The sequence below is a fragment of the Zea mays genome, chromosome 8 (genome assembly GCF_902167145.1).
Source record: "Zea mays cultivar B73 chromosome 8, Zm-B73-REFERENCE-NAM-5.0, whole genome shotgun sequence".
Classification (NCBI taxonomy): domain Eukaryota; kingdom Viridiplantae; phylum Streptophyta; class Magnoliopsida; order Poales; family Poaceae; genus Zea; species Zea mays.
Window position 1 is genome coordinate 6,263,626 of NC_050103.1, and position 14,324 is coordinate 6,277,949.

The 14,324-nt window shown below is 43.3% G+C and overlaps 1 protein-coding gene across 2 annotated transcripts; it reads right to left on the bottom strand.

Moving 5' to 3' along the window:
- Positions 1–1,492: 1,492 nt before the first annotated feature.
- On the bottom strand, positions 1,493–5,388 carry LOC100282499 (glycogen synthase kinase-3 MsK-3). 2 transcript variants are annotated; one of them, XM_020542143.3, is made up of 12 exons: positions 5,002–5,322; positions 4,224–4,408; positions 4,028–4,120; positions 3,745–3,804; positions 3,318–3,590; positions 3,067–3,141; positions 2,780–2,977; positions 2,632–2,682; positions 2,452–2,547; positions 2,276–2,359; positions 2,086–2,188; positions 1,493–1,962 (listed from the first exon to the last, which is right to left on the bottom strand). In XM_020542143.3, the coding sequence occupies exons 2-12, from the start codon at positions 4,332–4,334 to the stop codon at positions 1,880–1,882; spliced, it is 1,227 nt and encodes a 408-aa protein (XP_020397732.1). In that variant the 5' UTR covers positions 4,335–4,408; positions 5,002–5,322; the 3' UTR covers positions 1,493–1,879. The 2 variants fall into 2 exon arrangements, with proteins under 2 accessions (XP_020397732.1, NP_001340156.1); NM_001353227.1 differs by having other exon boundaries at positions 1,845–1,962; positions 5,179–5,388.
- Between the last annotated feature and the right edge of the window lie 8,936 nt (positions 5,389–14,324).

The following is a 14,324-nucleotide window of genomic DNA, read 5'->3' on the forward strand; positions in this document are numbered from 1 at the left end:
GTTTATTTTAGTTATGCTAATGGCGGAAGAATGTTAAGAACATTTTAGTTTTCAAGTCATTTAATATGTTATGAATACTTTTAGTCCTTGGAATCAAATAGAGTAAAGACTAAACTTTAGTCCCTCGAGTGAGGTTAGTTTGGTTGGAGCGGCTCTATTCCAATTTTTTAGAATAGAATCATTCTATTTCGCATTTGACAAGCAGAACAGAGTCACTTCATTTTTTTGTTTGGTTAAGAGTAGAATAGAGCAGAGCTACTCCGTTCTTTGCTTGATTGGAAAGACATACGGTTGTAGAAGGAAGTAGAGGGAGGAGAGCGCTCGTGTATGTTCGTTTTGACGGAGCGGGAGCATTTAAACTATTTATGGTAAATTTCTAAAACTTCAGGAGCCGCTCTGCTCCGCTTTTCTTGGAAACTAAACATAAAAAAAATAGGAATATAGTCGATCCATTTTCCTCCACTTCTCAACTAAACACACTCTAAAGGAACTCTCCACTTCTCAACCAAACAACCCTCGACGCCTCAAAATCTAACCGGACACTGAAAGAACCTGTCTGGTATGGCTGTTAACAACAGCTAACTTCGATAGAGCCAAGCATACTTCATTTTACAAAGAGTAGTTTTCAAAGGAACCGGAGAACCATACCTGCCATTTCACGGGAACCGTTTTTTTTCAAGAAACCGGAGCTACAGTCTATGATTCCTCTCTCCCCAGAAGGACCACTTGGAATGCAGTCCTGCCAAGCACTGAGTAGCATCTGCGTGTCACATTTCCTCGTCAGTCGTCTCAAACGCTGCAATAATGCAACTTTCTGGTAAGAACGATCAAGTCAGCATACTTCCAGACCGATCGAACAACGTACTCGTCCCTCCGTCTCAAAGAATATAACTATAAGTGGTATGCCAATTAAACTCGTTAGTTAAACTAATTCATATTTAACCAAGTTTCTAGTAAATAGTATTTACATTATAGCTTTAAATCAACTTATTACAAAAATACATTTTATAATTAATCAAGGCCCCGTTTGTTTCGTTGAAATTGAATTTTATTTTAATAGTTATAATTTAGATAAAACTAATTAAGTTCATATATTTATATATGTAATATATTTATATATTATCTTAAATCACATGAAAGAGATAGTTATATACTACATTTATGTTATAGCGAAGCAAGTAGAAGGGTGTGCTATAAATTGTACATCGGAAAAACAGTATGTAAATCTATATAATCAATTTTCATCTCTCACCCCATAAATGAGATAGGCTTATATGATAACTTTAGAAAGTGGTGTAATGTCACATTCTAAAAAAAAGTAGTCTATTCTATTAGTAAGATTTTAATTCCTCAAAATGGAAAGAAATTCTAAAAAAAGTAGTCTATTCTATTAGTAAGATTTCACATTCTTTTTAGAATAGGGAGTACATCTGAACTAAAATATTGTGGCAAAAATCAACAGCTGATTCCACAGCCAGTGCAATAACAGACAAGTGCAAGCTGGTAGTCAATACTCAATAGGCAACAGGTAGCTAGGAATTCTGAAACAATACGGTAGCAATCTGGGTCTGGAGACAAGGAAACATGGAAAAACGAAGTGAATCCATACATAGATTCAAGCTACCATAAATACATTCATACTGCTCTATAACAAATTACAAGATCAACTATGGCAATCTCGAGTAAGCGTCAGTTAGTAGGAAGGGGGGTGCCGTTACATGTCACTGCGACATAGACTACTCAGCTACACAGGTCACATTGTCGTACAAGTACGTAACCTTGCATCTTCAACAACAGGCTCGCATGCCTCAGATCGTCAAACATCCCAGGGGAAATTCACAATTGCAACCACAGGTTCCAGTCTCAAGGCGCGGTCATTTCACAATCCAACATAGGAGCATTGCTTCTTTGCATGTTCTGGAATCAATTTCGCGACAATGTCTGATGGGACTCCTTTAAGTTCTGCAGAACAGAGGTGGCGAGCATGTAAGGTGGTGATATACAAAGAACAAACTTAGTACTACACTGCTACCTGGTTGTAGCAGCTATGATAACGATGTTGAATTATGTAGGCATGAAACATACCGTGAGGCTTGAAATTGAATAGTGGTGGCAAAAAGCGACCATTTGGAAGGCGAGTATTAGGATCTCGAAGCTCATCAAAGAATGGGTGAACAAGTGCCTCCATCTGGACAAAACATTCATGAAGATCTTAGAAAACCAAAGTCAACAGGGGTATTTCCATCATGTATAATGTACAATGGCATGCACTTACAGCAGTGCATCTCAGATTTGGGGAGTACTGGAGTAGCCGAGAGACCAGATCAACAGCTTCTGGCGGCATCCTTTTGTGGAATACCTGAAAGATAAAATGTACAAAAAGTAAATTAGTAACACAACAGTAACAGTTTTCTTAGAGTATTGTAACAAAATGTAGAAAGATTTGAGCACCTTGTGCCATGGGTGTGCTTTGATTTGTGGGAACTTAAACTCTGTGTAATTTGGGTTCATGCATTTAATTTCTTCCCTTGTTGGCGTACCGAGGACCTGCCATACAAAATCATTTTAGGGGTGATCAGATTTTATGCTTCTATAGAAGACAATTCACAAGCTTGTAGAACCGACAATTACCTTGATGATTTCAACAAGTTGGTCCACACCACTTTCACCCGGAAACAAAGGCTGTCCAAATAGTTCTTGTAAGACAGTGTGAACTGAAAGGACCTTGTTGGCTTGAAAACCTTTTTTAAAATGGCAATAAAAATTTGAGACACCTTACCTGCCCTAGCATAAGCTCAGCAAGAACACATCCAGCAGACCAAATGTCAATCGCTGTGGTATACTCAGTGGCACCAAATATGAGCTCTGGAGCCCTATAGTATCGGGAGCAGATGTACGATATGTTTGGTTCCCCCTTGACCAGAACTTTTGCACTGCCAAAGTCACATAGTTTAAGCTGGTGGGTGTGTGGGTTCACCTGTAGTGAAGTTTGAACATCAATTTCAAAGTACAAATCATTTCTTTACAAAAAGATACAGTAGCAAAATAGCAGATTTTCCAGCATACCAGAAGGTTTTGTGGCTTAATATCTCTGTGGCAGACACCAATAGTGCCATGAATGTAAGCCAATGCCCTACATATCTGCCAAAATCCAATATAATATCAAATATTGAAAAAGAACTAGCACATTCATTGGAGCAGACAATATTTAGGCGAAATGAAATATGTTTGTTAGTTTCAACATCAAACAGGGCCCAAAACATAAGCTTTAAGGTATAATTAAAACAACAGCAAAAAGGAACAGGACAAACCATTACCTGGTACATATACAGCTTCACATAAATAAGTGGCATGCGTTGGTTCATCTTGTTGTGATGCTTCACAACTCGATGAACTGTCTCCGGCACATACTCAAGGACCAAGTTCAGATAAAGCTCATCCTTCTCGGTAGTTGAAAAGAAGCAATGCTTCAAAGCAACAACATTAGGGTGGTCAAGAAGGCGCATGGTCTGCAACTCGCGGTTCTTGTAACGCTTATCCTGAAGAACCTTCTTTATGGCAACAGTCTCACCCGTCTCCAAACACTTAGCCTATGAACAGGTGAAATGGCATCTGATTAAGAAAGGTGATTTATAGCACGCAAGATATGAAGATCTAAAACATGTGCAGCGCCGTGGAAAGCAACACCACAGGCGGCTACATAATAGTACATATCAAAGTCAGTCACAAGTTATTGCAAATAACCTGGAAGACGATCCCAAAAGAACCTTGACCTACAATGCGCTCAGCCATGTAGCTCACTGTCTGCAAATGCAACCAATAAATACACATTATTATACAAAAAGAATCTGACAAAACTGATCAGAACAACTCCACAATCTTATAAGTTAGCAACATGGATATATTGGCAATATGCAAAAGAAGGACATTAAATTATGGTCTTGACTCTCAATTATTAGATTCAGACATGCACTAAAAACATGTAGAATAGTTGATAAATCATGATCAAATGCAGTAAAGCACTCACCTGTTTTGGTTGACCATTCTTGCCACCAGTAGTGGTGACAATTATGTGCCCAGTTTCAGTCCCTTTCCCATTAATTATGGTTGCTTCAACTTCCTGCATTTGGCATTCACACCAAAGGTTACATCACAGTCCCATTTTTCACATAATCTTGAGGAAATTACAGTAAGCCCGAAACAAGATATCAAGGCATCTTCACCTTATCATCTCTAATCTTTAGCTCGTTCATCTGATCTTGCAACTTCTCGGCACCAATGCTAGTGCTGCTGCTGTTTTTGTACCCAGATGGGGCTACACCAGCTGAAGCCATCTCTGAAGAAAGCCAACGTGCAGCAACTCAGCTTTGCATTAACTCCCCCGAGAGCAGTAGATCTATTGAGCTACCTGTAAGTGGATTAACAACCAAATCGATCAGAGCGATGATTCCAGATATCGCAATGGCAGCATCATTCACAACAGCGGAGCTTTAATGACTAACGAGGTGAACTTTGTTAACGAGTACAACCCGTCCCTCGAATCTAGATAAATGTAAGAAACGTGAGCAAGTTCTTCCTAGGCTTGCAAACCCGGCTGAGTCATGAACCAGGCAGACAGCCGAGAGAAAGCAATCGTGCTCCTGACTCTTGGAAAGTCATAGAAAATAATCCTAATCTAGGACCCCTGTGAATCTGTTCAGGGGCATTTCCGAGCCTGTAACGAAGGGGAACAAGCAAATCCACAAAGAATTGACGGCTCGGGCACTAACTAATGGATTTCGGATGAAAACGTATGCACCAATAGAGAAGAGGAAGAGAGAAGTCGTGAGATCCGCAGCAAACGCTATAGCCTCTAGGCTGACGAAAACTTGAGCACAAACTCGGAGAAAGAGCGCATCGTTCTCAGAGCGATGACCACCTCGCCAAGAACAGAGAAAACGCTCCAGAAACCATAACTGGCCCGCGAGTAAGAAAAGGCGGCGAACGTTCCGCGGCTCTCACCGGGGAAAAGGCAGATCCCAGCGAGACGGACGACCAGAGAGCTCCCAGAATCGGCAGCAGCGCACGCGAACATGGACCAGGAACGCCCATTCACGGTCACAAACTACCAACAGCGAAGAACAGACAGAAAAAACAAACAGCCAAATCAGGAGCAAGAACAGATGGGTGCGCACATACCTCTACCCTCCTCCTGCTGTCCCCCCCTTCCTCCTCCACGAAAGAACTCTCCGTTTACCCTTCAAGATTTGGTTCCCCCTACTCTTCGCCCTCTCCCTCCCCTCCTCCGAGGCCCCGACTCCTCTAGTCCTCTCTGCCTGCTGCCGAGGCCTGCAGTCAAAGCACCCACCACCACCACCACCACGCGACGCCCGCCTGCCCGCGCGCACCACCCGCCCGCCGATCCCTCCCCCCTCCTTTAACGCCACAGACATGTGGGTCTACAACCTCACGGGTCCCACCTGTCAACCAGGCGATCTTGGCACCATTCACGTGCAGACAAAGCGCCGGATCCCTTGGGGTTTGGTTGGGCCACGCCTTTTGACCGGTCCAATCCGCGGGGCCCGCTGCCCGGACTGCGTCGGGAGGCCTATGGTACTGGTACCGCTCGCCTCTCTGCCCTACACGCTGTCGAGTGGACCCGAGCGTGAGTGGGACCCATGCCGCAGAGGGTGAGATCCGTTGGCCGGAGGGGTTCCGCGTCTGTCCGTTGTTTTTAATTTGCCGCATCTGGGCACGAGAGATTCGAATACTGGGGGTGTGGTGTGGCAAAGATGGGCGTGCTTGGTTTAGATCTGGGCTCTTGTTTTGAAGTCGAGGCGAGAACGGTAATCGGGAGGTGGGTGGCAGCCAGAGCCAGGACGGAGGACCACCGGCACAGGCACCCGCGAGAGACTGTTGACCGGAACCGGTGAGCTGGTGGTGCAAGTGAGAGGTGGGCCGGGCTTTCCAGGACCGCAGGGGCAGCAGATACTCCGAACCCCGGGGTGTGTTCCGTTTTGAAATTTCAAAATCTGGGCGGCCGTGGGTCCGTAGATAGACGAATTTGGACGTCAAAGAGAAACAAGCTGTTGCAACGAAACAAAGCGTCTATTGTGCTGCATGAGACAGAGAGAGGTTTAGGAAGTAAATTTCTACTCTTCGATCTAGAGATGGCAATGGGTACCCACGACCGATATCCGATGGATATTGACTCCACTAGGATATATATGTGGGATAAATATTCACCCGTAGGTCTATTATTAGGCAAAAATCTTCACCCAATAAGTAAACGGGAATCAGAACGTTCCGCCTTCACCCATACCCGTTAACCCGTGGTATAAAATACCCAATATAAACTTAGCCCAAGCATGAACTTGGACTTTAGTCATCCATCTTTTTTTACTATTTAACAACCTTTTAGGCCATAATGTTATAGAAGGCTTAACGACAATTTAATGACCATATAATGGAACATGTAATGTGCTATGTAGTATTTGTCCTAGTGTTGCTATTTTATCCAATTATCTTTGGTGTGTTGAATAGATGGTTAAATGATACTAGAAATTTTGTAAGGGCCCGTTTGTTTCGTTGGAATTGAATTCCATTTTAATAATTATAATTTAGACAAAACTAATTAAGTTAATATATTTATATATGTAATATATTTGTATATTATCCTAAATCATATAAGAGAGATAGTTATATAGTGCATTTATGTTATAGCGAAGCAATTAGGAGAGTATGATATAAGTTGTACATCGGGAAAATAACATGTAAATCTATAGAATCAATTTCCATCTCTCACCCCATGAATTTGAGATAGGCTTATCTGATAACTTTGGAAAGTGGTGGAATCTCGTATTCTAAAAAAATAGCTTATTTTATTAGTAAGATTCCAATTCCTTAAAATGAAAGGAAACAAACGGGACCTAATGATATTTAAATGGATATACTTGACATTTGTATAATATAGTATTTTTATAGATGTTTAATTTTTGTGGATACGGGTGACCCGATGGGTGACCCGTACATGGGTATGGGTACAAGGGTAAATTCATACCCACCAGTGTATATCGGTGATCCGATGGAGTTATTTTTGTGTTGTGGGTATGGGTATGAGATAGTAATACCCGGTGGGTATTTACCCATTGCCATCTCTACTTCGATCGCATGTAACAACGGCCTCCGCTTATACTCAACAATATAAAGGGATCGGGCTTCATGTAAAAACAAAAGGTCACAAAGGCACGAGCACGACCTCACGAGAGCTTAGGGCTCCGCCTTGTAATACTTGAAATCAGTAACAAGGGCTTTAGCGTCGTATTGGATATGAGGACTTTATCAAACGAGTTTAAAAACTTACTTCAGACTCGCCTAGAGAAAGTCCTTTGGAACAGTGGTACCTCAAGTTGCTTACTAACCTACAAATCTACTTGGCATAGGTATGAAATCTTGACATTTGATACGCTAGATAGGGGATTTTGTAAGCTATATTTTGCTTTCGGTGGCTCTAGTTACTTCCTGTTACACCTCCTTTCTGAGTACCAAGGTCACATTTGGCACCTTGGACTTTGTTGCCATGAAGGATGGTAACCTATAGGTCGCCACCACCCCTAGCAAAGTCGAACGCCTCCAAAAGTGCCTCCAGCAGCCAACCACAAGTGGCTCTGCCAAGAAGGGCCTAGGTTCATGACCCAAGGCCAAGTAACCTGACAGTCCACATACAACTCACCAAGGCAACATGGGACATAAGGGTAGCCATGTTCCAAAAAGGCTCGAGTAAACCCAAACTTGGGTCAGGCAACAAGTGGGCAACAGGATAGGCCAAGCTCTGTGCCTACATGCTGCAATGTGGTATGGGCACATGTCGTCACCATTACACCACCAATGGCTCATGAAAAGTCGCCTAGAGGGGGTTGAAAGAGAAATAGGGTCAAACCTTTTCCTAAATATAATTTTGGTGGTTGAATGCCCCCACACAAATAATTAGACTAACTAGTTTGCTCTAGATTATATGTTCTACAGGTGCCATAGGTTTAACACAAACCAATAAAAAGAACAAGTTAGGGTTCAAAAGAAAAGGAGCAAAAGAAACCGAAGTGTGCCCTAGTCTGGCGCACCGGACTGTCCGGTGTGCCACCAGACAGTGTCTGGTGCACCAGGGACCGTACAATCTGAACTCCATAGCTTCGAGTTTCTCCAGGCGCACTCCGCTAAAATTCACTGGATTGTCCGGTGTGCCACCGGACTGTCCGGTGCACCAAGCGGAGCAATGGCTACCAACGCAACGGTCGACTGCACATTGTCCTGACAGAGCTACAGTTCGCGACAGAAGTCAGAGCAGGCGCAGAAGGCGCACCGGACAGTGAACAGCGCCTGTCCGATGCGGCACCGGACTGTCCGATGCCCCAAGATGTCAGAGCTCCAACGGTCGAAACCGTCAGAACCCTAACGGTTGGGTGACGTGGCTGGCGCACCGGACTGTCCGGTGCGCCTATCGACAGCAGCCCTCCCCAACGGCTGTTTTGGTGGTTGGGGCTATAAATACCCCCAACCACCACTATTCAAGGCATCCAAGTTTTCAGACATTTGCATTCATTACAAGAGCTCTAGACTTCACTCCAAGACATAAAACAAAAGATCAAATCCTCTCCAAGTTCTAAACTCATTCCAAAGACTTAGTGGCTTGTGAGAGAGAGAGAGACATTTGTGTTCATTTGAGTTCTTGTCGCTTGGATCGCTTTTCTTCTTTCCCATTCTTGTTCTCAAGCAACTTGTAATCAAAGCAAGAGGCACCAATTGTGTGGTGGTCCTTGTAGGGGTATAAGTGACCCGTTTGATTAAGGAGAAAAGCTCACTCGGTCTAGGTGACCGTTTGAGAGAGGGAAAGGGTTGAAAGAGACCTGGTCTCTGTGACCACCTCAACGGGGAGTAGGTTTGCAAGAACTGAACCTCGGTAAAACAAATCATCGTGTCATCCGCTTCATTTGCTTTTGATTTGTTTTTTGCCCTCTCTCTCGGACTCGATTTTATTTCTAACGCTAACCTCGGCTTGTAGTTGTGCCTTAAGTTTATAAATTTCAGATTCCGCCTATTCACCCCCCTCTAGGCGAATTTCAGGGGTGAATAGGCGAAACTAGAATTTTTAACTCAAACAACAAAACTTTGTTGATTCGAGAATTATAACTTTAAGTGTTAGAACAAGAAAGGATAGCCTCGGATAAAGGTAAAGTTCAATACTTGCTTTGTTTCTAACAAATGTAAGTGCAGAATTAAACTTTAGCAACAGTATAGAATGACGAAAGCCTCTGACATAGGGCCCGTCAGCATTGAGTACAGATGGGACGCATACTTGCCTGCATCAGTAGCAGGTAGTGTGACCCTGGCATTAAATGCATGTGGTGCCTTAGGTTTGTAGCGTGTGGATTTTACTGTTACCCGCACGTTACTAAAGCAAAGGCATTGACCCAATGCATCATTTAGGCGCCCTTCATTATGACATCCACCATGCTTCGTGCATTACCGAGGCATTAAGGGATGGATGGAGAAGACTGGACGACATCGACTGTTACACCCTACACACGGCAGCATATCAGACTACGTTGCATCCTACACCAAGACATGTGTTCCGATTAGACAGGACAAGGTGATAGGATAAGGATGCTAGAAGATCATGCAACGTCTAAGAAGGGATACGTGCTCACGAAGATCTAGCATCGTTAGCTCTATCCAGTCGTTTCCCGATCCATATTGTAAATTCTCCTAGGCCACCTGTCAGGGCCAGAACTCCCTTGTATCGTGCCTCCCTTGGACTATAAAAGGGAGAGCACATGCTCCTTATCATAAGAGGTCAATTCACATTCATACATTCGACTCTACAGTCCTCAAGCAATACTACTCACTATGGATGTAGGGTATTACGCTCTAGCGGCCTAAACCACTCTAAACCCTTAAGTTCTAGTATTTTCGTGTTCATCTAGAAGGCTAGGCAATCACTTAAGCCTGCTCCTCATTCGAGGATCAGGGCGGGTGCAATCCGCCACCCGATCGGAGAATTCTCCCCTCCAACATTTGGCACGCCGGGTAGGGGGAACAGGCTCTAGAGCCTGGCCCCTCGATTGAGATAACATCTCACCTTCCTTCCGGCAATCTCGGCTAGGATGGGCTTGCTGACGTTTGGTGTAAGGTGGAGAAGCGATGCCTTAAGCGGCTCACTGTTGATCTCAAGCAGCGCCTTAACTAGCGCGCTGCTGCCATCAAACAAGGGGCGACAGAGGCATCACCTATGGCTTTATAGGCTACACCCGTCAGCACCTCGCAAGGCTCCACCGCACTGGAAGTCACTGACGTCGACCTCCAATCGCTCACAGTGGCATTCGAGATGGCCACCATCGACGAGCAGCTGAGCACCGAAGGGGAATCCCCCTCTGGTTGACCACTATGTTCCATGGTACGTGGGGCTGTCACCCTCAACCTTAAGAGGTGACCCCTCCCACCTACTAATGTATTCCAAGAAGCCATGATGAGAGCACCTAGAGGGGGTGAATAGGTGATCCTACAAAATTAGCTCTAAACAACACAAACTTGGTTTATAAAATGTGTTAGTGAGAACTAAAAACAAGTTAGGATGAGAGAGGAGAAAAGATAAGTTTTCACTTGATTGCTCCTTTAAGACGAGTATTTGTAATACTCAAAGTTGTATTCAAGGAATGTATAGTAGATCTCCTCATTTCATGTGCCATATTTGCATCATAAAAAGAGCACACATGTAATCGAGAGTGATTAATTAAAACCAATGATACCAAAATAAAAGAAAATGCATCATGTGGAGTTTATATGTTTGTGCATCAAATAAAATAATAATAAGGATAATAAGATAATAAATACTAGAAGTTAAATCAAACCCTAACTTAAAATTAGGGTTTTTGAAAATAAGGAGAGAAATGATATAGAAATATAAATGATATAATTATATTTCAAGAATTGGTATTCTTAACTTCACAAAAGTAATAAAGATTAATGTAGCACAAGTTTGACTTCAAAATTCAAATTCAAATTTAAACCTAAAAAGGAAGAAAAGAGAAAGAAAAAGATAAAAGAAAAAGAGAAAGACATCTAACTGGGCCGCCAGGCGGTATTTCGGCCCACTTAACTCTATTGTCGCGCAGCCCACCCGGAGGATGGCGCCGACATGCGGGCCCCTCCCACCAGCCGCGCGTGTGTCTTTGCGGGCATCGCTCTCTGGTGGCCGACTAGGGGACCCCACACGCCCATCTCCGCGCTCACGTACACCCGCACCTGACTCGCTGGTTCATGGGACCCACTGGCCAGCTTCTCCTACCTTGCTGCCGAGATCTCCGTGCGCACGACGCCCACCTTTTTCCCCTTTCTTCGCTCGCTGTGCGCAACGTCCGCCGCGATAACGTCGGAGCTGATCGGTGTGCAGACCACCCTCGGTCTTTGCCGCGTCGTATAATAGCGCACCCGTGATCCGTTCCTATCCCCTGCTACCCCCTCACGCGAGCTCATTTCCCAGAAAACCTACAGCCAGCCACCGTGAAAAGCCGCCGCTAGCTTGGAGCTTACGAGGGCAACGAATCAACCGTCGTAAGGCATTGGGGCGATCTCGGGCGACTGCCGAAGCTAGCCTTGGCCTCCCTGGGCGAAGCAAGTCACCTGGTCGTCATGAATTGCACGTCGGGCACGTGTTTCCGCCGTTGTGCCGCCATTCGCCGTGGCCAGAGGAAATCGCCTGCTTCTACACCGGTTCGTTACCCCTATCTCCTTTGTTCGGTTCCTCGATTGATGTAGCTCTCCTCCGATTTGAGTATCGTGCACCAGCGCGCCATTGGGTCGAGCTCGCCGGAGCCCGCCACCGCGGGGCGGTGTTCTTCGGTCACCCCTCAGTTCTGGATCGGATAGATCTGATTATCCTGTACCCCTTCGGCTAGCGCAGTTTGCAAAAGAGACCCCAGGGTTGTACCTTTTCAACCTGTCGTCCTCAGATCCTATTCTCTGAGTCTCGGTAAACTTACGCCAGAACCCCCTGACCTTTCTAGAAATTGAGGCCCAGTCCATAATAATATTAAATCAGAGAAAATAAATTATAAAGGGATTTTTAATATGAAAATAAATACTAGAACTTGATAAATCCATAGGAAATTCATTTTTAATCCAAATCACTCTATTTCAATTTCTAAATTTTTGTAATAATATTCTCTATCATTTAGTGTCTTTGTTTTGTCATGAAAACAGTAAGAGAATTAATTTCTCATTTAATTCTATTTCAAGCACATTAAACCTTTAGAAATTCATAACTTAAAATATATAACTCCAAAATTAATGATTCCTGTTCCTAGGTTCTCATTTTAATGTGTAGATTTTTATTGTATATTTTATTTATCTGTTTGATGTGATGTTAATTTATGCTATACTATGTATGTATTATGTTGATGTGAGTAGACGAGCAAGCCACTGTGGATTTTGAGGTTCAGCAGATAGAAGTTGCTGAGCAGGAGCTCATTGAAGGCAAGTTGTGCCCTTGATCACTTACTTTTTCCCAGCCATGTTCTTATTAATTATAATGATCTGCATAGGTTAATTTTGATGAGATCCTATAGGTTACCTCAGTTTTGGTTATCTTTATACCTTGTTCACCACTGAAATATTTTTGGGTAGTACCCGCTATTGCTTTATATGGATTTGGGTATGGAGATACACTATTCATGATTACTCTTTTAATTACTTTTTATCATTACTATTCATGTTAAGATCATTAAGTTAATGGGAACATGGAGCGACCACCCAGAAAAACAGTGCTACCACAAGGGTTTAATGGGACGCCCTTGGCTGATTAACTAGGAAAGCTAGTGGATGTCTTCCTTACCCGAAAGGGGCAAGAGCAGTAGGGGAGTGGTCAGTGTAGGGAGGTCCTTGGGTTGATTTTGCTGCGATGGCGGTCAGGCGAGGGATTCCTGCACTGGAGCTTCCTATATACTGTAGCGGGATTTCTGAAGCTAGTGGAACTTTGTAAAGGCCTCGTAGTGTTACCCTGCCTCGCCTCCTCGGTAGAGGTGTATGGGATTGGTCGTCTCTTGGCAGATGGGTAACATGACTTGTGGGTAAAGATGTGCAACCTCTGCAGAGTGTAAAACTGGTATACTAGCCATGCTCACGGTCATGAGCAGCTCGGACCCTCACATGATTAATTTATGGAACCTAAATTTAGTTTGACATTTGCATTGCATTTGGGATTATTTTACTATTACTTTTTTTATTATTATTAAGGTTTGGTATTTACTTACACTTAGTAATTGCTAATAAAATTTTGACCAACTTATAAAAGCAATGCTCAGCTTCAGCCTTTATTTCATTGATCAGCCTTACACTTCATGAACTCCCACCTTTGGTGAGTTAATGCCACATTATTCCCCACGACTTGTTGAGCTATGAACGTATGTGAGCTCACTCTTGCTGTCTCACCCCCCCCCCACAGGAGAAGAACAGGTGGTCGAAGAGGAGTCGCCTAACACTGAGGCATTCGACTTGATCTAGGTGGCGTCTCCCAGTCAGCTTTGTGGCGCCAGGGAATAATTATTAGTTCGTTTTATTTTATCATTTATTTTTGTAAGACTTCCGCTATGTAATAAGTACATTTATGATATTTATGACATTTATCTCTATGCACTCTGTTATTATGTGTGTTGTTCTTCCTTGGCGCACATATGAGATGCACCCGGATTTGTCCCTTAAATCCGGGTGTGACAGAAGTGGTATCAGAGCAAATGTTGACTGTAGGATGGAACCTAGATAGAAATGGACAAAACTTTTACCTACTTACCTTATTCTGAATCCTTCTAAACTTACCTTACTCTGATTCTTTTTACACTTATCTTGATACTGTCTCACCTTCTACTGTTCTACTCTGATCATTCTTACCTTCTTTATTCTAAGACAAGATGAATTTCACACCTTGGAATCCCTACCCCTATGACATTTTTAAGAGATAGGAGGCCTAAGACCAAACCAAAACTATTTTCTATATTTAAAAATGTTGTTTGATTGTTCTGATGATAAATGTCTGATTTGCTTCTTTGATTAATTGAGATATTATATATGTACATCTTAGCATGTGCCACCATAAGGTAATGAATTAGCTATGGTAGGTAAAACATTAATCTGCTTAGTTAATAAATCCCCCAAAGTAACATGATTCTTAGTTACTACCTTGTCTACTACTCTCTCTTACCATATGTATCTAACTCAGATGGTCAATACCAGGAGGGGTGGTGGAATTGATTTGCCTCCTAATCGACACACTCGGTGGATATAAAGACAACCCCAAC